Source organism: Primulina huaijiensis, chromosome 6 (genome assembly GCF_012295235.1).
Source record: "Primulina huaijiensis isolate GDHJ02 chromosome 6, ASM1229523v2, whole genome shotgun sequence".
Lineage (NCBI taxonomy): Eukaryota > Viridiplantae > Streptophyta > Magnoliopsida > Lamiales > Gesneriaceae > Primulina > Primulina huaijiensis.
The window spans coordinates 17,336,966-17,362,424 of NC_133311.1; the positions used below are offsets into that span (position 1 = coordinate 17,336,966).

At 34.2% G+C, this 25,459-nt stretch overlaps 4 protein-coding genes and 1 pseudogene across 5 annotated transcripts; 2 read left to right on the forward strand and 3 right to left on the reverse strand.

The window, feature by feature from the left end:
- Positions 1-2,715: 2,715 nt before the first annotated feature.
- Positions 2,716-6,254, reverse strand: LOC140979277 (probable glycosyltransferase At5g25310). Its single transcript, XM_073444620.1, has 4 exons — positions 5,865-6,254; positions 5,492-5,646; positions 3,628-3,979; positions 2,716-3,467 (listed from the first exon to the last, which is right to left on the reverse strand). Exons 1-4 carry the CDS (start codon positions 6,138-6,140, stop codon positions 2,802-2,804), a joined length of 1,449 nt encoding a protein of 482 aa, XP_073300721.1. The 5' UTR covers positions 6,141-6,254; the 3' UTR covers positions 2,716-2,801.
- Positions 6,255-9,005: 2,751 nt separating this feature from the next.
- LOC140979825 (uncharacterized transporter C405.03c-like) lies at positions 9,006-13,246 on the forward strand. The gene is made up of 8 exons (XM_073445410.1): positions 9,006-9,644; positions 10,941-11,336; positions 11,488-11,705; positions 11,858-11,925; positions 12,021-12,122; positions 12,386-12,503; positions 12,588-12,723; positions 12,816-13,246. Exons 1-8 carry the CDS (start codon positions 9,564-9,566, stop codon positions 12,876-12,878), a joined length of 1,182 nt encoding a protein of 393 aa, XP_073301511.1. The 5' UTR covers positions 9,006-9,563; the 3' UTR covers positions 12,879-13,246.
- A 640-nt stretch (positions 13,247-13,886) lies between these two features.
- Positions 13,887-16,533, forward strand: LOC140979826 (ER membrane protein complex subunit 7 homolog). The gene is made up of 7 exons (XM_073445411.1): positions 13,887-14,063; positions 14,155-14,198; positions 15,202-15,310; positions 15,527-15,590; positions 15,679-15,795; positions 15,875-15,974; positions 16,167-16,533. The coding sequence occupies exons 1-7, from the start codon at positions 13,987-13,989 to the stop codon at positions 16,262-16,264; spliced, it is 609 nt and encodes a 202-aa protein (XP_073301512.1). The 5' UTR covers positions 13,887-13,986; the 3' UTR covers positions 16,265-16,533.
- A 137-nt stretch (positions 16,534-16,670) lies between these two features.
- Positions 16,671-17,767, reverse strand: LOC140979827 (protein DELAY OF GERMINATION 1-like; annotated as a pseudogene).
- Positions 17,768-20,268: 2,501 nt separating this feature from the next.
- Positions 20,269-24,955, reverse strand: LOC140979828 (polyadenylate-binding protein-interacting protein 7-like). 2 transcript variants are annotated; one of them, XM_073445414.1, is made up of 6 exons: positions 24,639-24,955; positions 22,738-23,499; positions 21,441-21,867; positions 21,266-21,336; positions 21,028-21,152; positions 20,269-20,912 (listed from the first exon to the last, which is right to left on the reverse strand). In XM_073445414.1, the coding sequence occupies exons 1-6, from the start codon at positions 24,678-24,680 to the stop codon at positions 20,624-20,626; spliced, it is 1,716 nt and encodes a 571-aa protein (XP_073301515.1). In that variant the 5' UTR covers positions 24,681-24,955; the 3' UTR covers positions 20,269-20,623. The 2 variants fall into 2 exon arrangements, with proteins under 2 accessions (XP_073301515.1, XP_073301514.1); XM_073445413.1 differs by having other exon boundaries at positions 21,441-21,873; positions 24,639-24,954.
- Positions 24,956-25,459: the final 504 nt, after the last annotated feature.

Below are 25,459 nucleotides of genomic sequence, written 5' to 3' on the forward strand. Positions count from 1 at the left end.
ATACCGTAATACATTTAATGAAAATGTTGATGGCAATTTTATGATTCCACCATCTTATCATTCCTTTGTATTTATAGAGATAAAAGACATGATTCATATAGATATAGTAAGTTTCGTTTGGACTGTTTTAATGATAATCTTTACAATTTTCCTTTCACTCGTAGTGTGGAAAAGAAAAGGGTTCTAGAAGTACTCTTAATTTGAATTGAGGAATCAAACCGTATCCCTAGACCTAGAGGGGTAATACCATGATATATTTGATAAAAATGTTAATGGCAGTTTTACATAATATAAATCTTTTATCTTTATATATCTATATTATTATTTATTAAATCACAATCCCGGTTAGAACACTCAAATTATATCAAAGTAAATTATTATTATATCACTCACGAAAATAAATTTTCACAATTATAATATCACATGTATTTTATAATATAAATCAAATTAATTATAAAAAATTATTAAAATCGAAAAAAAAGTTAAAAAATTAAAAATTGACCGAAAAATTAGTACTATGTTAAGCATCAGAGCATCTCCAACCTTGCGTCAAAAATGACGTTTTTTGGCGCAGGGGCCTTCTCCAATTGGAGCTGCCAAAATAGCGCAGCTCCCATTCCCTTTGCACCATATTTGGCGCAGAGGGAAGCCCTGCGCCAATTTTTTTTTATTTTTTTTGTTTTTTTCAATTATAAATATTTATATTAAAAATTATAAATATTATTTATCTAATAATATTATATTATAATTATATTAATTTATAATTAGATATATTTAAATAATATTTATTTTATTATTTTAATAATTAAATATTTAATCATAAAAATTAAATATTTAATTATATAAATTTGTAAATATATTTTAAATAATTTTATAATTAAACATCTAACACACAAATTTATCGAATAATATTTAAACATTCAAGTACACAGTTAAAATAAAAATACGAACTTAAATTCAATTAATTTAAATACAAATATAATAAAAGATAAACAAACTAAATCATCAATAATTTGGAAAATCGGATCTGGAACCAGATCTAGATCTCCAAAATCAACAAAATATTTTCCAAATGTAATATTATCACAATTATTAAAAATATAATGAAGCATTTGTATGAATTCGTATTATAAATATTAGAGTTAATATATATAAGAATCAAATAAATAAAATTAACTATTAATAAAAATAAAATTATAATTATAATACTAATATTAACATTAATTATAATTATATTGTTAAATTTATAAATAAATAGTAAACAAAAAGAATATTCTAGGATTTTAATTTTTAGTGTAAGATTTGAAGTAAATGGATTGGAGATGAATGTTATATTTGGTGCAGAAACTGCACTATTTTAATGCAGAAACTAAATCAAAATAGATTTATGAGTTGGTGATGACCTCAGGAAATGAAAGGAACGCTTTTGTTGGATGGTATAACTTCATAATTAAAAATTATCACGCTGTCCCTACTCTAGACTTAGGGGGGTGTATTGGTTATAGATTTTTAATGACTTTTGTGGAGTTTAAAAGTCTATAGGTATTCAAACTAGACTTTTATATACTCCATAAAAGTTTAGTGGTATTCAATGTAAACTTTTGTAGAATTTTAAAAAGTCATGTGATATTCAAACTTGACTTTTAAAAATCTACAAAAGTATATAAGTATTCAAAATGTCAATAGACTTTTAATGACTCTATGGAATTCTATAATAGTCTATGAAATTTGTTTTACAATTCTATGATATTCCATAAAAGTCAATAAAAATCCATCAACTCCACAAAATTCCATCATTTAAAAAAAATCATTAAAAGTCTTTGAAAGTATAGATTGAATACACCCCCTTTAGTTCGACAGTGAGAGTGAAGAGAGAAAAGAANACTAATATTTTTTCACAAAATTATCATTACAATTTATTTTCAATATTACACATCTAAAATTACACTATGTTTCCTCTTAATTTTTATCAATTATTATTGAATTAAAAATAAAATTAAGCATCTAATAAATTTTTAAAAAACTTACATCAACATTTTTTTTCTCAAAACTGTCAATAAAAATAATTTTCAATTTAACTCTCTCAAAGTACTATGTCCTCTCACTAATTTCTATCAATTATTATTAAATTAAACATAAAATTAAATATTTAATAAAATTAAAATAATCTTATATAAATTATAATTATAATTTTACAGACACAACATGTTTTCATAATTTACTAGATGTTATAATATTGCCCCCTGTTTCCCCTATTTCTTCCCACTATTGGTAGGAAAATATATTAGGTGTGACAGAGAAATTTTTTCCTTCTTTTACTTTCTTTTCTTTCCCTTAAATACTCTAAGGGGAAGTTGGTAAAAAATCTCCGATCAAAACATTTCTTTGGGTTCACTCCTACCCACAAAATTGTGGTACTATGTCATACAAATTGTGGTACACTTCATATAGAAATGTGGTACTAAAAAATACATAGGGACTGAACACAAAAAAAACGACGGTTGGGGACTGAAGGCCAATTTCCCGTACTCTCAAACGTAACTTTTTTTCAAAAAAAAATTTCCAAATCTTTTCTTTTCTCTCCATTTTAATACTCAAATAAAAACACGATGTGGTGTATGTTTTGTTTTCTTTTATTCCAGTATATTCAAAAGTTCGTGATTCTTTTCAAAGAAGACTGTGAAGAACATTGTTTTTCATCTTCAAAGTTCAAACCTAAGACTCCAGATTCAATATCATTTCCCCTTTACCCGTTCATTCCGACTCTAAAAAACATATCAATGTCACTTTCCAATATTTATTTATCCAAACCTTATATTTAATCTCCTAAGCCATACAGAATGCAAAATCATATGAAACACATCAAACCTATCTACTGGCTGATTCAAAATAAAATGCTTCCTCACACCTCTCAACCCATTCTTCAACTCTACATATCTCTCTTCCGAAACTGCCAACAATATTTCCTTCAATCGCGGGATATCATGTAATTCAACCTGAATTGAAAATGCCTCCCACCTCAGAACATCACTAAAGGGCAAAACGTAATGATCTGATAGTATCACAGGGATGCATTCAGCGTAAATGGCCTCAACAATTCTAGGACTAGCCACTTCATACCCACTTGGACATAAGCAGAACTTTGATTGTAACATATAATCATAATAATCTTCTTTTTGAGGGAGGTATTCATACACTTGAATGTCATTGTCATGTCCCTTCCAATAGTGGAGAAGGATCGGCCTGACAGGTCCGTGAACGCCACCAGCGAAGAATGCGAGATAACGTCTTGCAATGTTGGGCTTTGGCGGAAGACGCAGTTTAGGATTTATACTGCCACCATAGAGATGGATTTCAGGAAGAGACACATCTTTTTGTGGATTGAATCCTTCTGAAGAATTTGCATTGCATAGGACACGAATTGACGTGTTGTAAAGAAATGGATTTCCGTGCGTGGCATGAGGCCCCTATTTTCAATCCAAAGAGACTAAATATCAGTCAGAAGAACATCGTCAACCAACTTATTGATTACAAATGATAACTTGACGCATGGCATTTGAATAACGATAAACTTGATGCGGAGCATAAAATTACTACAAATAAAGCAACTTAATTAATTATACTCACCCAGTCATGGCAAGAAAGCATGAAATGGTCAGCTCCTTGAGTTCTATTCCAGAAGGGGTGTTTAGTGGAGATGAGTTTCACATAATCCGACACGAATTCTTTGAGTGGAGTGATTTCATATGTATTAGGGTTGTACAGGTACTTGACCATCCATGCAACACTGAAGGGCATGAAGTAGACATGAGCAGCTTTTGCGTTTCTTGTCCTGAACATGTTATTTCCATGCTCCATCTCATGTATGAATCTTCCTTCACTGGTGTATATATCTTTGCAGGGTCCATCGTGTACAAGTGGTACGTCCCCTTCTTCGTACACAAAAACCTTGAATCTTCTTTCCATTTCCATGTAACTCCTGTGAAATTGTTTGAAATTTTGTTGGTTCTAATAAATTGGGTTGGGAATGTCGGGTTTCAGTTCGTTGGGTGGAGCACAACGCAAGTGTCTTCTCATAATGCATGGATCCTAAATACCCTAATTATTTGAATATTATTTATTTAATGTAATCCGCATTAGAGAGAAGTAAGATGAGGGTTAATTAATTCTATGGTTTTCTGTGTATGCAATGCTAATTAAGGATCACATGATAGCCAAATGCATCATATTTTATTAATGTTGCACGAAATGATTATTGAGGAATAATTAATCTTATATTTCCATGTTTATAAGCGAAGATATTGTGTCCCTCCATGATTTTTAACTTTAATAATTGAAATAAACAGATGGCTTTTAGGTCACTTGATACCTCCATTCATTGAACATAATTACATAAATAACCACAATTCTATATGGACGGATGTTGGTAAATACATTTCATAATTAAATAAATAACCACACAATTCTATATGGACGCATGTAGGTGAGTACAGTTCACATCACGAACCAATCCACGCGTTTTTGTGTGATTCGTACTTTCAAAATTTTATTTTATCTTTTCCTACAAATTAAATACTGAAATATATTATGTAAAAGGCAAATAAACATAAAACCCACACATATATATAAAGACATAATATGTATGCGTGTGTGTGTAATAAAGGAAATTAACTAGAGTCAATAATTTTTCCATTAGAAGCCTTTTGACTTTTGCTGCAACACACACAAAAAAAAAAGAGAAGAAAAGAAAGAGATTTTTCAAAGAAACTAAAAATAATGAAAGTAAAAATTGGTATTTATCCATGAGCCTTGCTTGACCCATCAGAGTAATAAGCAACACTAGGACGGCTTAAAAGTCATTTTCAAGATTATAGAATGGGGGAACAATGAGTGTGCGTTTAGACTAGACACACCATGAGTCAATTGAAAGACTCCCTTTTTCCCTCCACTTAATGATCATGATGCCCCAGGGGACACTAAAAGAATACTGCGCGCACACTGAGTGCTCGAAATCGTGCGGCCTATCTTCAAATAAAAGTTTCCACAGATCTTAAAACTCTTTTACAGACATCTTAAAACTCTTTTACAGATCTTAAACCTCGTATATTAAAAAAGTTGTAAACGAGTGTTAATTAAGATCTTGAATCATTTCACAATAATTTAATCTAGCATTAACATATTCACATCTATATGTTAATAATAACCCCTTAGCATATTCAAACAAAATCTAATATTTGATGTATCAAACACATAATCAGTTTAAATGAACAGATTATTTACAAAATTAATCTTACCTGCATACTATTTTTCCAAACTCCATTCAAGTAAAAGAAGTACTCGAAATGAATGGGTGAGCAATTATTTCAATAGTTTTATACTTATGTTCATATCATGATAATTCTGGACCTCTCCGCATGCTTTTCATCATGTCATCCATCAATTTACTTAAAGAATACGGATAATTCACAACATGTTAATTAGATTAGCTTACCGATAAAATGCCCTGGGATTTCTGTAGATTTTGCTTAAAAGAATGTCGCTGTTGTTCTTGGTTATATTTACTGATGAGTTGGTCATGGAAGCTGCTTTTCTGATTGCTGCTCTTGCTCTAGCTAATCCTTGTTCCAATTCATTATTTTTTCTCCTCTGTATTAATCATCACCGCAACTTTAATTAAAAAAACACATCAGCATCGTTAATGAATCCAGCTCCAATTCGAAACACGGAGCGGATGTGATCTACAATCAAACAGTAACTGAAAAAACTTCAAACAATATGCAGTGACTTTAACATTTTGATCGCGTTGTAAGGAGTGAAAACAAGTAAAAAAAACACGCATTCCAGTGCGTTTTCGAATCACTTACAACTGGTATTGGCTTGTTGGTGAAGGCGGATGAATTGAATTTGAAGGGAAATTCAGAGGAAATCACAGCTCTGAATTCATCACGGCCTGGAGCAGCAGCGATCAACTCTGCGATCTGTGCTCTGGATTCACCTCCCGAAACTGAATCAAACCGGAGGAATCCGTCGATTTTATGAGAGTAAAATCCGAGGACAAGAACAACCGCGATCGATGTGGAGAAAACAGCTGACAGGACAATCGATACTCTGATGCCATCAGTACTCTTCGTCTTCACCATCTCTCGATCTCTGCTTTGTGTATGTATGTATAGGTTATACAGTTTTTGCACAGCGCTTGTTGTGTTTGTGTGTGAATGTTGTTGAACAGACGGTTATGGAGAAAAGGGGAGGAAAAGAATTAAGCGAGTGTTAGTTTTATTTATGGCGGAAAGAAGGTGATATGAACTCGAACACTGTGACTGAATTTACCAAAATGCCCATGGTCATGCGATGTGATATATGTGTGACATAGGCGAGCCAATTGTAATTGTAAGAGAAAAATGATAAAGTTATCACCTAGATATCGTACAATAATATTTACAATAATTAAATCATGAGATTTTGTTATTATATCGTGAGATTTTACATTGAATTTATCATGAGATGTTGATAAATAGAATTTTTGTATTGAATTTTTTGTATGGTAAGAATTGTTGTACAAATTTGGTTGTACATGTAGCATTACTCATTGTACGAGACGCATCTAATATTTTTATTTTTAGTGTTAGTTATATAAAATACTTAAGTGAAATCACTCGTGTTTTCAAATTTTGAGCACATATACTTCTAAAAACACATAAGAACAAGAGTGTGTGTGCTCGAGATTTGAAAATATGATATGTATGTGCTCAAGAGTTAAAAATGCGATGAGTTTTTTTAAGTTTTTAGCATTCTCTGGATTTAACCGATATTGTGTATATAATTATCCCTTATTTTTACCATAAAATAAGATAAAATAGATGCAAAAAATTCAAATATAATATTTGATTATTGCAATATAGTTATGTACTCAAAACTACTAAGGATTTATATAAGGAATTGTTTCAATATAACTTAAAATGTTAAAATTTTTAATAAATTGTTGCAATATATGTAATTATTTTTTACATTAAGGTTATATAATTAAAATGACTTACATTTTTTTTAAAAAAAAATTAATATGTATATATAAGCACGAATTGCATGCTAATTTCTACTATTGACATATAAATTGACAGGTTTCCAAAATCTCGTTAATTAATTACTAAGATTATACACCTATTAATTGCTAGTAACTTGGTAAAAAATCCAAATCGTTACCTGTCTGTTTCCAGATTTACAGTTGTTCACTTGGAAAATTTGGAATTAAATAAAGGTGGCCGATTTCATGAATACTTTGGAATCTTTTATTAATTACCACATATTGATGAAATCTTTTATATATATATATATATATAGAGCAATGATATTCTGCACACCCTTCTCCTGCACACCTGCGGGCGCCTGTCTACGTGGCACGCCCACAACCACATAAAATTTTTTGTTTTGTTTTTTAAAAAATAGCGGACCAATCATGCACTGTCACGTAGGCGATGCACATGATACCCTGCACACATGGTGTGCAGGTTAACAAAATCGTTTNTTTATGGAACTAGATTACTTGAGTCATAATCTTTGTTATTTTAACAATTAACAATAGGTTGTCATGTATATCAAATTGCTATTATTACATCGATAATAACTTTACACGTGACAATGTTATAGAAAATGTTACAAACGATTTTTCTCATACGTGATGCATAACACTGTACATGGATGATGGGAAATCTCCAAAATAAATTATAAAATCATATATTTAATGTCAATTGAAATCCAATAATAAAAAAAGATGAGTGAAATTTGAAAACTAAAATCTATCCGATGGAGCTATTTTATTCAAATAGATCGATAGGGACCGGGTAAATATTTTTTCAACCCGACTTATTTGGGCAGACTCAAATTGGGTTTGACACCCATAAAAATTTGGTGATTGAGTGATTTGATCCGGAACCGCCCGTTAAATCTAATACGAAATAGGCCCGTTTAATTGATCCGGCCCAACCAAGCTAATATTGGACGGAATTAAATTTGGGAATCTGGATTCATTGGTAACCAACCAAGAACAATCCAATTCAGTGATCCAACAAGGTTAGGAATCGGGTCGAACCTAGCCATTAGTTTGACTCAAATTAAACAATTATTTTGAATTATATATTATTTTATGATCTATTTTTTTTTGGAAAATTATCTTCAGACATCTAATAAAAATAAAAGGTTAAAACAAAAATTAAAATTTGAAAAGATTGTATATCAACACTGATCGAATAAGGTTAAATTTTGAAATTTTTCATAATTTCCCCTTTTTTTAAAATAGTCAAACTGAGATTTTAATCAATTTTGACAGTTAATCGATTGAGAAGAACACTCATTTTTTTTGGTTAATTTGATTCGACTTGTGTGGATGTAACTTGGTGTGAAAAAAAACTTGTGTGAAACGGTCCCACGGGTCTTATTTTGTGAGATGGATATCTTATTTGAGTCATCCATGAAAAAGTATTATTTTTTATGCTAAGAGTATTATTTTTTATTGTGAATTTCGATAGGGTTGACTCGTCTCACATATAAAGATTCTTGATATCGTCTCGCAAAAAACATACTCACTTGTGTGAAGAGTAGGTATGTCGCTGTTTGATTCGATTCAAATCTACAATAGATAGTCAGAAATTTTTTTCACAAAATCGACTCTTTAAAATATTTGACGTCACTGGCAGTAATACAATTTTGTAAAACTGGGAGCGCTAATTTATGTCCTTAAACTCCCCAAGATTTTCCATGGATGCATCTTGTGAAATGCAATGAATATTCCATCGAATAAAAAAGGAATTCTAAAATGATTCTATTTATGTATTTTCTTTACAGAAAAAGAGTAATTAAATCTTGAAACCGACAGAAATGATTGGCTCCAGTAACAGTGTTGGTTGAGTTGGAAAAATCTACCACCACGGGAGATTGTGGTTGCGTTTTCAGCTCAAATTCCCTCTTATTTTAGCAGGCGAATGAATCGTGAGGAAATTTGGTTGAATTTAATACCCAAAAAAAAAAAGTACTCGCGTGATAACAATGACCTCTTGCCAGTCAACTGATATCCACTTTCTTTTGGAGTTTTTCTCAAATTCTATGAATGAATAATTATTATTCTTCTACCAAAGTTGACATTCTCGCTGATTTCTATACGTATATATGGATTGGACACACACACACACACACACACACACACACACGTAACAAACCTTGATTTGGCATAATTTTCCCTCTTTTCACCTTCGATCCTCTGATTTTACTCCAACCATTTGGCTTCTCTCTTATTGTCCCAAAAAGAACACATTTTTCACTCGTTTCTTATGGGCATTCGCCATCAATCTGAAGATTTTGGTATTTCCCACCAACCCCACGAATCCATATTCGTCGGATGATCTTTGATTTGGATTTTTTTAGCATTTTATCCTGTCGGTTTGGCAATTGTGAAAACCTCGACTTTGTGGCAAGACGAGGTCCGTGACGTGAAAAGATCAGATCTTTATTGATTTTTTGTGTTCGATATCGAAACTTGGCATCTTGGGTTTTTTCTTCTTCTTGGATTTGTGATGGGGTGGAGGTACAGGGCCGGCCTTCTATTGATTGCAGCTGTTGTCATTATATGGGTTACCTCAGCAGAGGTCACTCAGGTCAAATTTCTTTCCCGTCTTTTATGTCTTTTCAAGGCTAAACAAACATCTTAAATCCCCCCTCTTAGTTCCAGGTGGTGTTGCTTTCCTAGTCTTGTGTTCCGGTTTTGAGTTAAATTTTTTGTTGATTTGCGAGTATCCCAATTTCATGTGCTCTAAGTGGTGTTCATTGCTTGGTTATGATGTAGTTGGCTTTTATTTGTTCTACAATTTCTTTTGTTCCTCTTTTCCGACTTAAATATGTTTCTGAAGTTCCCATCTTTTGAATTGATGCCGCATATCTTTTTTCTGGAATTTCCTGATGGCCCAATTGAAAACCTGTCTGACAAAGTTAAGTCTGTATATGATCAAATTGTTGTTTTCCTTATCTGGCAAATGTGCTTTTGCTGGAGTTTATGTCGTCTATCGGAAGATTGCATGCTTAGCATTGCTGCCCACATTTTCCCTTGTCCGTCTTTATGTACTTTATTATGCAACAACTCAGCTTAGATATTGCAACACGGAATCCAATTGCATTATTGTTGCAAATCATGTGGGGTTGTGGTGGTTCACGCTCTGTAGTTGTGCTGGAGTAGTTGTGGACTAGCACGAGCAATACTTTTTTTTCCTAATTATCGACCTATGTTAGAGGATTTCATTATATAATCATCTTGTGAAATGATTCTCACAAACAGTAAGTGGTACATGGTATTACTCTCATCTTTTATTCAGAAAACAGCGTCTTTGTCACCACCTAATTCATCAGTCTGCCAATACTGGGTAGAATAGAGCTGGCACCTCTGCATTTATCATTCGTCCTGTCCCAGATAAATTTAGCTCCTTATGATTTTGTTGACGAAAAGGTTTGTATGATTCTCTCGAGTGTATGGGCTCTTGCAAGCGAGACACTATGCAATGGGATTTTACTGGTATTTACTTCATCTTTGTTCTCGTCTTAAGACACTATTAACCCAAGTTACTGGAGAATCCTGTCTCATAAATCTTATCATACTATTTCTGCAAAAGATGTGGTTTATGGGTATTGCTGCTGGTGGATATCTATGTAAAATTGGAAAACTATATGACAATGTTGAATGCATGGAGTTTCTATTTGCAATTCTCCGAGTCGAGAAGTAATGTTACACTGTGCTAAGTAGTTCAATTTATTTCCTGAAACTTGCTTGTCCTCATATGTTTTTCAATGAAATATTTTCCATAGCTCTGAAATTGTCGGTTTTGAAGAAGTTAGGCCATTGTTCTCATAATCAAAATCTTAGTTGTTAGGCCGTTTTCTTTAATGGATGGTGTTTTCAACAGGATATTTTCACTGACTATAAGCAACCATTTGCCGTGACATATCTGGGAGCTTCTATGATGGTGATATATCTCCCAATAGCATTTGTCAAGGATTGTATATGTAGATTCCTGAAGAGACGGGCAGGCAAAAGTGGTCAAGGGGTGAATGAGGACTCGTGTTCTCCACTTGCCTCTCCTTTAAAATACATTGGGGGACAGAAAATGTTTGAACTGGAAATTCAGGAATCCCTGACTAGAAAAGACAGTGAACTGGATCTGTCTGCCAATGAAGAGGGACACCCTTTGGTTTCCAGACATGTAGATGATGCTAAAAATTCTAGAAATGAAAAAGAAATCACAACCAAGGAAATTGCTACTTATGGATTCTACATAGCCCCGCTTTGGTTTCTCACCGAGGTATTTCTTTTTAACCATTAGCTTGTTACAAATTAGATTGTCTCAAGACTGATTTTAAATGTACACTTTGGCCTACTCGACGAGTTTGTTTCCCCTTCACTCTTTACGTTCCCTTAATTTATCCACATTCTTTTGTGTCCCTCTTTTGCAGTATTTTTCGAATGCTGCTCTTGCTCGTACAAGTGTTGCCAGCACTACAGTTTTGTCTTCTACTTCAGGACTTTTTACTCTCTTTGTTGGTGCTTTTTTGGGCCAAGATTCCTTAAACATGTCAAAGATAGTTGCTGTATTCGTCAGCATCACTGGTGTTGCCATGACAACCTTGGGGAAAACTTGGGCTACCGATGATTCACAACTAAATGCATCTGCGTAGGTCTTTCCATCTCTTTGTAATCATTGACTTATAAATTCCACAATGCTTATACACATGAGCTTTGATTTCATTTTTATTCCTCGGCATGTATTAGCAATTTGATGTTTCAGAAAATAACGAGTGATGGTTCTTTTTGTTTCTTGTAAAGTGGCAAACATTCTTTTTCTGGGGATCTTTTCGGCCTTCTATCAGCTATGTCATATGGCCTGTTTACAGGTGTGGGATTGTCCAGCCTAATGATACCTTATTATTAAGCAAATTAAGAGTATCATGTCAAATATTTAATGAGTGTGTCCTTTAAAATGATGCAGTACTGTTGAAGAAGTTTTCTGGAGAGGAAGGGGAAAGGGTTGATGTGCAAAAGTTGTTTGGTTATATTGGATTGTTTACGCTTGTGGCACTCTGGTGGCTTGGTAAGTGGTCTATATTATTTGATATTTTATGATCCAAAAACCTCATTGTTAGTTTTCCTTCTTTTTTTTTTTTGCGTTTTAGGCACTCTGGTGGCTTGGTAAGTGGTCTATATTATTTGATATTTTTTGATCCAAAAACCTCATTGTTAGTTTTCCTAATTTTTTTTGCGTTTTAAGCTTTTATGCACTACATAAACAGATGGGGATCAGTTTACCTTTTTTCTCCTGCACTTTTTAATTGGTTTGCTTCATTGTTATTTCAGTGTGGCCATTGACGGCTTTGGGTATAGAACCCAAATTTACAGTTCCTCATTCTGCCAAGATGGATGAAGTTGTTATCGCTAATGGACTTGTTGGAAGCGTTATTTCTGACTATTTTTGGTGTGTAGCGCTATTTTCTTTCTGGTCATGATCTTAATTCGAGTTGGGATTTTTTTCCCTTACAAAATCGACTGTTCTTATTAGGGCGTTATGTGTCGTCTGGACAACACCACTGGTGGCCACATTAGGCATGTCTCTGACCATTCCGCTTGCGATGGTGGCTGATATGTTGATTCATGGGCGTCATTATTCTGCTATATATGTACTTGGTTCTGTTCAGGTAAACGAGAAACAGAGTATGACCATACAGTATGTACTCTTCCAAAGTTCGTTTGTGGGACTAAAACTAATTCCATTCTGTCCCGTTTGCAGGTATTTGCAGGATTCGTGATTGCCAACCTTTCTGACTGGTTTTCAAAACTTTTTGGCTTATAGCACGTCCTGTTAAAAATTCAAGCTTGGATATAGAGCAACATCTCGTATCTCCTCCATTGGTTTATATACGGCTTTAGATCAACACAACGTAATATTCTCGTGTGCCTAAGCTTTGCAACTGGATTTGATTGCTGCATCCAGTTAGTAGTTACTCGTGTCTCGATTATTTTTACGTAAATGTATCGATTCTTCCTTTTGAAACCTCATTTCTTAATTTTGGTCAGAAATAGTCTTTTTAGCTTCCATGGCCCTGAAGAAACTTGTGTGAGCTCTCTTGTACACATATCTCAAAGTGTCTATTACCTGTCGTTAACTTAAGCTTTGATGAAATACTGGTTTCTTTGTATAGTTTTTGTATTGCTGTGTAATTTGCTGAATTTTTGTTTGTAACTGCATTCTCCTTCGTGGACCAATATACTATATTTCATGAAAAAATAATGTGACTCTTTTCTTGGTCATCAGATATATATTGTGATAATAATCTTTGTAATCTATATCTTCCTTTTTTTGATAAACCAAAAGACACGAGGATAAATGTATGATAAAGATGAGAATAAAAGTCGTTATAGTCAATTCTGATGCCAAAGATTCATATTGATTAATAGTATGAACAACATTGTTTGCATCCGTCTCGACATCGACTCCAAGCCATGTTGTGATTCTGTCAGAATAAAACTTGCTCTTGACGAGATAGTTGGTGTGTAACTACTCAAGACAGTGAGCTTGAGCGAACAAAATCATGCTCATTTCATCCGGCGCAATCCGATCAGTGCTGTATTAACGACACTAATTACTCGCACGAGTCATAACATCTGCCGATTGAACGAATCGTCCTTAAAAAAACCATCTAATTTCTAGCCAGCCGTATACTCCACGCAATCATAGCGATCGTGTTTTCTAAATTTTTAAAAATTAAATCACATATCAATATTCTATTAAAATATTAATTTATCAATAAACACATTTTTATTTTTATTTTTATTTTTATTTAAAAAAAAAAAAAAAAAACAAGCAGCCAAACACGAATCAATGCCTGAAACATCGAAGGAGATCCCTTCTCTTTTTTCGATTTCGTTACTTTCAATATCTCTCTCTCCCTTTCTCTTCCATGGCAGCGCGTCCCTCTTCGATATTTCTGTCGATGTTCTTACTCCTTTTGCCCTGTGCACTCGGGATCTCTGATAAGTAGGCGTCTGTCAGTTCGATTTGCGATTTCCTTGTGATTGATTTGATTTTAATGAAAAATAGTTTCTAATTGGATGTTGATTTTGCCCAGGAATGGAGAGGGATTCAGCGTCAATGGTAAAGTTAGATTTCCAGGTACCTTAGTTTCCTTTTAGCAGCTACGCTGAATTTTGCAATTTGTAATTTTTTATATGGTAAAGTTTTTTTTTTTTTGTTTGCGACGATTCTTGCTTTGATATCTTCCTTTTCAGTTTTTGTTTCCAGTCACAGGTATTAACAGCTTATATATAGCTAACTTCGTCTGATTTCTCGAGGTCTTGTTCATCTTTTAACTTGAGGAAATATGGAAACCGTTGAATCTTAGAAGTTTAGAATAATACGAGGTTTATCAGACGAGCAATGGCGAAATTGTGTAGTTTCCTTGTCAGTTACAGAACCTCATTCGGGGTTAGAGACATCATAGTTATTGTCACCACTTATTTTCGCCTTTTTTTCTGTTGATTGATTATCAAAAGGACGTGCTTTGGTACGTATGGACAAGAAAGGCAAGATTTTTCCTAATGAAATTCAACATTTAAGAAAGCTATTTCGATGTATTTACATTGCCTGGTTAAAAGGCCAATTACTATTTGATGGGATGAGGGCAGAACTTGTAAGTTACGCAGATGAATACTTTTGAGATCTCGTGTCCACCTTAGGTAATAGAGGATAGAGACCTGGCCAAATTTTGATACATGCCACTAAACGAGTGATAAAAGACTTGACTTTCCAAACTTGCAGAGCATGGAGGGGCATTGAGTATTATACTTTATGTTTCAAGGAAAATTATGAAGTGTCCATGTTAAGTTCCAATTTTTAGAAATAAACTCCATCAGAGGAGGGACACCCCGTGGTTTAATATTTGATCTTTATTGCATAGCTCTCATCTGAGCTTTTTGGTTGTGGAAACAAAGCGTACCTTTCGATCATGGGAGGAACACACAATTACTTAACATATGTTCTCTACCACATTATTTTCATTTGAGTTTTTTGTCTGGGGTACTGCGACCATGACCATAGTTTTTTATCTTGTATTGTCCTCGTCTTAATGTTTTATGGAATTTTTTTCAACTCTGGGATTGATGTTTTTTTTTTGAAGGATATAGTGCCACAGGATTTGGTCTCCCGGCGAAACTTTCCCATGTCAAAGTCATACTCAATGGTGGCCAGAAAGTTACTTTTTTGAGGCCAGATGGATATTTTTCATTGTATCCTACACATCTCCTTGTTTCCATCTTACGTACAATAATGGTTTTCTTTTGTTTGATCTGAAACTTTTCAAAATGGTGATAGTTTGTGACTTGCATCATCACCATGTCATTACTATATTTTTTGTGAAAACTTAAACTATTCATATTTCTGAAAACATTGTAAAAGTCGACTTATTTGATCTGAATATTGTTCTTTAACCATTATCCCTCAAGCCATAATGTGCCCGCAGGGACTCATCTTATTGAAGTGACTGCAATAGGATATTTCTTCTCTCCGGTAGGTTACTGTATTCCTGTATTCGATTTGTAATAAGTAGATTACAGATATAGTGTTATATATTGTCATATATTTTCTCGGTTGTCAGATTCGAGTTGATGTCAGTGCCAGGAATCCTGGTAAGGTCCAGGCAGCGTTGACGGAGACCAGAAGAGCATTGACAGAGCTTGTTTTGGAGCCACTGCAAGAGGAACAGTATTATGAGGTTAGATCGAACACTTTATTAGATTATTTGATAGTCGATGCTTCAGTTCATAACGTTTTATCCCATTTAAATCTTGCAGATAAGAGAACCATTTTCTGTAATGTCCATCTTAAAAAGCCCCATGGGTTTGATGGTTGGATTTATGGTGATTGTGATGTTTGTGATGCCCAAACTTGTGGGTAAGTTTGTGATTTATCTACACATTCTGTTTCTATTTGATACTTGCGCCTGAACATTGTACTTTGTATTTGGGTCATTAGTATTTTCTTCATTTTCATCATATGATCTATATATTTGTGGATATATCCCCTTCTTGTTTTTAGAAATCCCATATCGTAGAATGCCATCAAATTTTATTTATTCTGGAACAGATCCTGAAGAACTTAAACGAGCCCAGGAAGAAATGGGAAACCAGGGTGTTCCCTCTCTTGCGAACTTTTTGTCCGGAGCCCAGCAAAGGAACAATTAGAAACCGAAACTGTGACTTTTCATCAGCGGAACCCACAGAAAGGGGTTTGTGGTGAGGATTTTGAAATTTGGTACAATGAATTTGGACTTTGTATGGATATTTAGTTGAGACAATCAAGAATGACAAGCAGCCTCAATACATATTTGATGAATTTGATGTAATCCCGGTTGTTAATTTTTAGCTTTAAATCTCGTATGTAGTCTCGTACAAGAATGGCATGTAATATCGATTTTGCGCATCTACAAAGTTACATGTCCTTTTTGCGTACACCTGAATTTTATACTTGGTTGAAAAGCCTCTTGTACCTCGGCAACTCAAATGTCTACTGATTATCATTCTGACTCAAATGGAATATCGAATAGTTATGAGGTGATTATTTATTCTAATAAAAGAATTGGCACTGTTCAAAATTTAAAAAGAATAGAACATTCAAACACCATGCGTACGTCTTTTTTTTATATGCAACATTCCATGTCCTCCGTTAAATCCTACACCCTTGCATGCTCTCGATCCTTTTCAATACCCCACGCCCGAACACAAAGTCGAAGTTTCTTGACAGCTATTATGTAGTCTAGAGCTTGGGCTGGTGTGAGTATTTTCACCAGTTCTTCGTATGTTTTTAGCCTCAACTCATCGGCTTCTTCAATCATACACACCATGGCCTCTTCGATCTTGCTGATTGCTTCTGTAGCCTCTTCATTGAGCTTGTATTCTGGGCTGGATTTCTCGCGATCAGGGCAAGCGGCATATCTGCTATTTCTTGCTGCAAACTAGCTAGTTTAGTCGACAGCTTTTCTTCATCTGCTATTGTTCTTCTTTGTAAATTATCGGTTGAAGAAAGCTGGATAGCCGAGAGCACAGGGAACTCGCTGCTACTGCCATCTGTTGATTTTTGAGACCGAAGTGAAATGAATCAAATATTTCTTCAAACCATGTTGGTCAACCAAAAATAAATAAATACTGGCACCGAACCTTGGAAAAAACTGGGAGAGCCCGGAGTCTATTTCAGAACCACATAGTGCGTAGAACAATCTGAAAAAGGAAGATGGCCTGCAGCCTCCCATCCAAGAAATCGAGTTCTCGAACGTTCGAGACTCGAGAGGAAACCGCAGACATCCTTGCGGGCGAGGCGGCGCCGCCTGACGGCGTGATCTTTAAAGTTGTGGGCATTGTTGTCGAGAAGTGAAGCCATTTCCTCGTCATCAGTAGCGTTTTGAACACTTTTGTTTAGGTTTAGGGAATGCTGTAAAAGGTCAGAGAGTTCTTGTTCTTGCAGTCTCATCCATTCTTGTACAGGCATGGAAGCACGGTCGTATCATCACTATTTCCCATAATTCAAGATTAAGAAAATATTCCGCTAATTCGGAATGAACGAAAACTTGCAATAACCTGAATATATATATTCCCCGCCGTTTCGAGGTATGAAATCTAGAAACATCTCGTGACTTCAACATCATTCAATCTTGAATCCAAAAGGCAAAAGACGATCTTACAAGAGTGGACAGGCGATATGACGTAATAAATGTATCTTACATTAAATATAACTTCTGGTTTTGTCCTCGTATAAAAAAAGTTTGTTCGAGCCCATATATTTATATCATTTTAGTTTCACTGTATTTTTAAACTCAAATAAGTACATATTTTGAAATTGTGAGTTTTGGGTATTCATAAATTTTTGTCATATGTAAGAAACTAAAACTAAAACAATAAATATGAGTACATATTGTTGAGATTATAACACGACTGTATAAATTTTAAGTACCAACTGTATCAAAATATGTATATAATTATAATTATAGGAATAAAAAGTTAACATTTTTTTGTCAATAGGGTACATTGTTGAAAATAAGTAAAAATGTATGCATTTTAGGTATCATGTCTGAGGGGGTCATAAAATGACTATCTGAAATTAGGGGATTCGGGGTAGTCTGCCAAATTAAAAGATCAATTATCTGATTGGTCTCGCGCTCCTGTGAATCATCTAACAAAATGAAAATCTAATTAATGGTCTTCTCGGGGCTGTCACCTGCTTCACGAACAAACATTAGAGGCGTTGGAGATTATCTGATGAAAACCCTTAGACGATCACTTCCAAAATAAAAATAAAAAAGGAAAGAGGTAGCTCAAAGTCACTTACCTTCAATGTAACGAATGATTGGTATTAATAGATAAATTGAGATGGCATAAAAATGCAAATGAACCCTCTCTAGAACTAAATATTATAACTAGATCCTATAGGAGCTAAATATTAGCAATCAGGCCACTTATCTTTTTTTTTTTCCTGATCGATCTTGATGCAATTATCCAAAATTAGCACTTAATTAATTAAAAATCCCAAACTGATCAATTTCTTAACGTTTACTTCGAAGGTGTGAATATTTTCCATTTTAGCTTTTAGTGTGAAAAAGACGTGAATTTTCCAGAAACTCGTGAAAGTTTGATAAGAAAATAAATTATCTGATTTGATGAATCGTAGCAGCGTTTGGGAAATGGTGCACCAGCTGGCAATCCGTGATCATCTCTGTGCAAATAAAGTGAAAATTGTAATTTTACTAAGATAATTTGGTTTATTTCGATTTTAGTTATCTAATTTATCAAAATTTATTTTCTTACATTAATTTCATTTTTATTTTATTTTTTTTGGAAAAAAGAAACTTAATTCAAATGTTCTTATGCGTAACTCATGTGTTATAAAATGTATACATGTATTAAAATCTATCTAAACAAAAATAAAAAGAAATATCAAACTTTTTATGTCTCTTTGAACTATTTTATCTCGGTTCAGATATCATTCTCAAGATACATTATAAATTGAGAATTTTTAAGAATCATGAAGGTTATTTTAGTATTTTAACAAGATTACAAAGTTTAAAACAATAATTCATGTCTGTTAGTGTAACGCCTAATATTCGACGATTGTCTTCACTGTACCACGACAGGTCTTTCCAGCGTACTTATGTCATCACTCACACTCACTCTAAAAAACTACTCAGAGGGTCACCTATCCCAGAATTGCCTTAAGTCAAACACGCTGAAATTGAAAAGAAGATGTACCTTCTTGATATGAGTAGTACATATAAAAATTTTTAAGCCCTCCTCAACTGCATAGCCTCATACCTGAACAGTTTTGGAATCCCTCTCATTCCGGTGTGAGATCGGTTCATTCATGTTCTCTACTTTTATGCTCACATCAACGAAGTGACACTCATCTACTGGTGAACACATTTATGGATACGGTGGGTGAACACATATCAAAACAATACAATATAATTTAATGACAATAATATCGTCAAAATTTTAATAACTTAACATAATATAAATATATAATTTTTGTTAAATATTTTATTATTTATATACCTATTTATACAAAACATAAATTAAACTGACAACCTTAATTTGTGTTTAACTTCAACCATTTCTAAATCAAAATTGATCGAATATTTTTTTTTTTTTTTTGGAACAAAAATCAACAAGGTTTTGATATTTTGAGTTTTTTGTGCGAAAACAATGTAGAATGAAATTCAAGTGATACAAAATTTATTTGGATTTGTTGGGTATGAAAAAGTTAATTAATTAATTTTTCGTTTGATTATAATAGCGAAAGGAGCTTTTCTTCTTTCGAGTAAAAATGTTTGCTTTTGAAAAAGGAAAAATTTAGAAACATTACACGACACAAATGTAATCAAGATTTGCAATGTGTCAAGTTAAATTCCCTTCCAAGAAACGAAAGGAAAGACGAAGGAAGCTTTTCTAATTGAAAAAGACATCTTGATTTCGAATAGATAGTCATAGTTATACAACTTCTGTGAAGGATTTCAAATACACTAAGATCTATCAACTTTAGAAACCGTGACCCTCGATTCCTTCCACAAATCAAATCTTTTTTTCTCAATCTATCGAATCAAAAGCAACCTCAATTCTTGGAGCAACAAAGAAGCAACTCTTATCTTCTTCTCCTACCCGCAAATCAAGATCAACAAGACAAACAAATATAACTCTCAGACTGCTAGATGAATCTTGAACTTCTTGTAAATAAAAGAAAACAAATGTAAAAGAGAGATGGTACAAAAAAAATTACAAAGCCGATGCAAATCACAGGCATCTACAAAATCGTATTCTTGAATTCGGCCAACTACACAGTTAATGGTACAGGTATATCTGCCTCCCCCTACTCTTTCAAGATCCCTTCTTTTTGCATTTTTCTAACTTTCACCTTGTGCAGAATATTTACCCTACACCATTCTTTCCCCATTTACAGGTAAAACAAGTTTCTTCGCTTCTTTTTTCAGCTTTTTGCTCTAGCTGAGGATTTGTCGGTGAGCTTTTGTCAATTTAATAATCTACTACACCTTTCCTGATTCAGTATATGACAACTCGAAGGAGGCCTGGCTGTGGCTCAGAGTAAACAAGCCCCTCTTCCTCTAGCAGGTAGCGCTGAACAGCAGTGGGAAGTCGAGCAGGGGTTCTTGAACCCCTCGTGTGGTGACCTGTGCCAACGCATATATAAGCCAGCAAACACTGGCCTGCAGGCCTGGCCGTGTTCTTCATTAGTGTGAGTTCCCGCTTGAGCACGTGGATAGCTTCACTTACATGTAGACCGTGTAGGTCGATCATTCGCTCTCTTCCATTGCTTTGACCATCTGGATTCCTGTAAATAAATTGAAAGTGCAGAAATAGTTCAACCCGAAAGAGATTCAATAAAGTAGAATCAGTGGCCATAGAAGAAAAGCAAGCGGCCGCCTATGAGTCCACCACGCACGAACCTTTGACGATAAATAGATTCTTGAGCCTTTCCATGGGCTGTTTTCATGTGCATGTTATGCAACTGCCCTTTAATACTCAACTCCTTGGCCAAAGCCTTGTTACCAACTAGGTATGCCTGTCGTGCCTAATCTCACATGGTATATGTATTTTAGATAAAAACAATAAAGGGAAGTGTGTTTTATTAATTATTCATCATTGGAAAGTCCACCCTTCAAGAAATCGACTCAAAGAACATACCTGCTCAAAGTATGAATTACGTATGCGTGCATGATCACGAGCTTCCTCCCGAATTTCAGAATACATACTTGCTGCCATCACAACAAAGTTAAAACGTACATACACATGCACAAATAATTTTTCCATAATTAAAGTTCTAGAGAGCGATTTAAATATAGCGTCTCAAATATATTACCAACAGCATCTCCAGTTTCAAGCCAGACAGAAGATGCATGAGCAGATCCTCGATTTGGTAACCTGTCACCATAAATGCTTCTGCTTTGTCCACCATTATGTGAGCTTGCCAGTAGCGAACTTCTACTCGACCCAATGCTTGGGTGTGCAGAACCACTTCGTTCATACTTCCAGATGCTAGAATCTTGAGATGCCATTCTTCTTACAACAGAAGCAAAATCTGTGTCCCCTCTCGACGGAAAGGAGGAACTGGATTTGAATAGTAGTGAACTTTCCTTTTCTGAAGACCGATATGGATCCATCTCACTGCTAAATTTTGCCAAACCATTTTGACCATCTGCTGCAGAAAGAGCAGGAAAATCCAATGCATTTAGATTTGGAGCAGACAAGGCCTTTGGATTCAGAATCTGATTCAAGCCCCCGTCAACCTGAAGCTGATATCACAAGTGCAGTATACAGTGAAAGTTTATAAGGTAATGCAAAGTCATCTTTCGCAGATTTCACTTTATACTTTCTTATACAAAAACAAAGGGAAATCTCATTTCTTCAAAAGCCTATGCTAAATCGTGGAACAAGTAACCAGCAAAAGTCGTGTTGAGATGTTTTGCTCAAGAACCGGGTTGCATGGACCAAACACAGAATACTTGATGTTTTCTCAGGTTCAAAATCTCACTAGTACAATACAATTCGAATACACTCTACCTACCAGTTCTACATCTATAGCACTTTATTTCATGAGATTTCCTTTGTACTCCGGAACTGGAAAATGAAACGAGTACAAATATAATTGAGTTACCTCAAACTCTGCCAGAAATATTCAAATTCTCATCAATCAGGGACCAGAGAAACACTGACTCAAAGCATTATATGACATTATTAAGTAATAGACCACTTATCCTTGGTATTTATAGCATCTTGTCTTCGCATGTCAGTTGTATATCCAAAAGCAAAATATCAGAGCAAAATCAAGATATACCAATAGAACATTATTTAACACCCAATTCTGGTGGACACACTAATATTGATCCAACAGTTCCTTATGAAAATTGAGATAGCACCATGTTACAGCATAAGTTTGAATTCATAACATCATAAGAGAATGTTTAAGGGGGGCAATTATTTCTTTCCTACATAATTTCCATGGTTAAATTTGATGGATAGGAGCCAAAATCGGATGCATGAGTGTGAATTTCTTTACAAAATAATTAACACCGTGTTATAACTACAGAGGGCTTGCCAAGCTAGACATGAAATACAGACCAGAATTCATGTATCGATATGCGGAGGAAAAAGTCTACCTCGAGCTGAGTGAGTATCTCAATTGTCAGATTTAAGTCACCTCCGCTGGCAAAATACACCTCTCCAAGACTTTCTGCAGCAAAACCAGGAAATTGTGAAGCCAGAAATTCAAGTGGGTTCACTTCCACATTATCCACCAATGATTGATCATTTGACAAATCAGCTAAAAAACCGTGTCTTGAATTTCCATTATAAGGAGGTCCTTCTCTTGAAATAGCCTGGTCATTGCTGACGTTTTGTTTGTACCATGGTTTAGAAAGTGAAGGATGAAAACCAGTAGGAGATGGGTAATCCTCATAGGAAGAGAGAGGATGCTTGAGCTTCTCGGTAAACCTATTGCCATGAATAGAATGGGGTGATAATCCCTTCTGCCCAGTCAAAATAAAGCTACTACCAGTCAAATCAGAATATCTTGACCCTTCATTAACATCAGTTGAGGATAAGTTCGAAGGTGACAAGCTGTTGATATCTTGAGTATCATCAATGCCCATACCCTTAAAGTCAAGAGTAATATCATCTGGAAGCTGGTGGCTCCAGTACCGCTGAGCTTCTTCGTCGGACTTATTTGAAACTGAGGATTCTGATCTATCTAACATAGCTTTTCCTGGTGAGGCTGCAGCGGAGGTGATATATTTTGATGAGGTATCTCCACTGCTACTGCCCACAGCAGGAGGCCTCAGAGCAAAAGGAACAAATTCGGCAGCATTGGGATTCAAAGTTGCTTTTGCAGCACCAAGTTTTTTGTCACCGATGGAAGCTCCCTTATCCGGAAAGTTCATTATTTATTGAAATCTTAAATAGGTTATGATTAGGAAAATAAAATGGTATTCGCGCGCAACAAAATTCTTTCTAAGGAATAATTGAAGCCATGTTATAATGTGTGTATCAGCCAAACCCTGAAGATGAATAGATACTTGCATATCAGAAATCCAAGTGCTGTAAATACCGAGGCATTTTGCAATCATGAGAGGCTCTCATAGAAACAGAGAGAATACACTGAAGATAATTGTGATAAAAACAAAACTCCGAAACCTAGTGATTTTACAATAACGGGCCTCGGATGAATTGTAGATTCAAGTAATGATTCGTACACGGAGTTATATTAAGGTCTATAAACGTAACAATATTTTGTATTCACAAAGTAGAGTTTATTTTCTAAGACCCACATATTGTGAATTGTAAACAGCAGCATCAAATCTAAACCCCAGTACAAAACAAAATCAACCACGATTACAAAAACCATTATTTGCAATCTTTCAGTGTAGGTTTTTCAAAATACTTCAGATATAGTTCGTAAATTATAACCTTCTCACAACAAGTCTAAGGTATCTTCCCTTCATACCCCAACTCTCTCTATAGATAGACCAACTCTCTCTATAGATAGACCAATGATCGGTTGCTCACCTGAATAAAAGAACTTTAGTTTCAAGCCTTTGTTAAAAAACAATTGCGGGTTTCAAACACTCTCAATTCACTGAGTCAGCCCAGTCGACAGGTGCTAAGTTGGAAACTACAAAAGCTTAAGGTCCGGGAAAAAAGTTCTCTCACGACAAGATCTATGAAAAAAGCTCCACAAATACCAAGTTCTCAAATTTCAATAGTTCACTGTAAACAACAATTCGTCATCAGCAATAACTATCAATACATTAAACCCACTAATCAAAGAACTAAAGCTAAAAACTTAAGACAAATACTTTACCAAAATCTCAATGTTCAGCAACCAAAATCAACACAAAGAGGAGAAAAGATAAGAGACAAAAGGGAAAGACTTTAAACTTCAATCACACAAATTACCACACTAGATCTAAAATTTTATAACAGAAACTATACATGAATTTATTTTTTGGGAAAAAAAAAGTCAAAGAAATAAGAAAAAAAAATCTGGGTCATGTTGATATACCTTTACGAAGCCCTGTGGTAAAGGAAACCAAATCAAACACATCCATAAGCAGAGGAAAAAGATGGTATTCTAACAAAAGGTGGGATTTTGCTATATAAAAGGGTCCGAGTGTTGGTATGTATCTGTTTACCGATTAAGCCCAAAAAAATGATATCTTGATTCTATTACCTTCCAACTCTGGTGGGGATATTTGTTTCTTGATTTTGGAGTAAGAGGTGTGAGTTTTTTCCTTCTCTGCCTGATCTTTATCTCTATTTCAGGCTTTTCTTTTCTCTCTCTCTAAGTTTCTAATCTCTACTGGTTTCATATAATTATTTTCATCCTCCTTTCATTTTTTCCCTTTATTTGACTCATAATTACTTATCAACCTTATTATTATTATTATTATTATTATTATTATTATTATTATTATTATTATTCAGCGTTAATTAGGTTTATCGTAATTATAAAATACCTAATTGACTTTCGAAATTACATTGCCTCCCCTAATTTTTTATAAAACTTATATTTATACCCTCTAACTTTTAAAGAAGATATATGTAATTAGTCCTATTATTAATTTGGATTTTCTCAATTCCAAAATTCAAGAAACACAAAAACTTATGTGAGACGATCTCACGGGTCGTATTTTGTGAGACAGATCTCTTATTTGGATCATCCATGAAAAATATTACTTTTTATGCTAAGAGTATTACTTTTTATTGTGAATATCGATAAAGTTGACCCGTCTCACAGATAAAAATTCGTGAGACCGTCTCACAAGAGATCTACTATTCAAGAAATTGAATGATATTGATTAAATATGTGATGTTTATAGTTTC

Excerpts from the sequence above, each read along its gene's own strand:
- LOC140979826 (XM_073445411.1), top strand. The coding sequence starts at position 13,987 with ATGGCAGCGCGTCCCTCTTCGATATTTCTGTCGATGTTCTTACTCCTT. Across the intron at positions 14,199-15,201 it reads TGGTAAAGTTAGATTTCCAG|GATATAGTGCCACAGGATTT; the intron begins GTACCTTAGTTT and ends TTTTTTTTGAAG. Across the intron at positions 15,591-15,678 it reads TAGGATATTTCTTCTCTCCG|ATTCGAGTTGATGTCAGTGC; the intron begins GTAGGTTACTGT and ends CTCGGTTGTCAG.
- LOC140979277 (XM_073444620.1), bottom strand. The coding sequence starts at position 6,140 with ATGGTGAAGACGAAGAGTACTGATGGCATCAGAGTATCGATTGTCCTG. Across the intron at positions 5,647-5,864 it reads CCAACAAGCCAATACCAGTT|AGGAGAAAAAATAATGAATT; the intron begins GTAAGTGATTCG and ends TGATTAATACAG. Across the intron at positions 3,468-3,627 it reads TGCTTTCTTGCCATGACTGG|GGGCCTCATGCCACGCACGG; the intron begins GTGAGTATAATT and ends GATTGAAAATAG.
- LOC140979828 (XM_073445413.1), bottom strand. The coding sequence starts at position 24,680 with ATGTGTTTGATTTGGTTTCCTTTACCACAGGGCTTCGTAAAG. Across the intron at positions 23,500-24,638 it reads TACCACAGGGCTTCGTAAAG|GGAGCTTCCATCGGTGACAA; the intron begins GTATATCAACAT and ends TTTCCGGATAAG. Across the intron at positions 21,874-22,737 it reads AGATACTCACTCAGCTCGAG|CTTCAGGTTGACGGGGGCTT; the intron begins GTAGACTTTTTC and ends TTGTGATATCAG.
- LOC140979825 (XM_073445410.1), top strand. The coding sequence starts at position 9,564 with ATGGGGTGGAGGTACAGGGCCGGCCTTCTATTGATTGCAGCTGTTGTC. Across the intron at positions 11,926-12,020 it reads GTCATATGGCCTGTTTACAG|TACTGTTGAAGAAGTTTTCT; the intron begins GTGTGGGATTGT and ends AAAATGATGCAG. Across the intron at positions 12,724-12,815 it reads ATGTACTTGGTTCTGTTCAG|GTATTTGCAGGATTCGTGAT; the intron begins GTAAACGAGAAA and ends TCCCGTTTGCAG.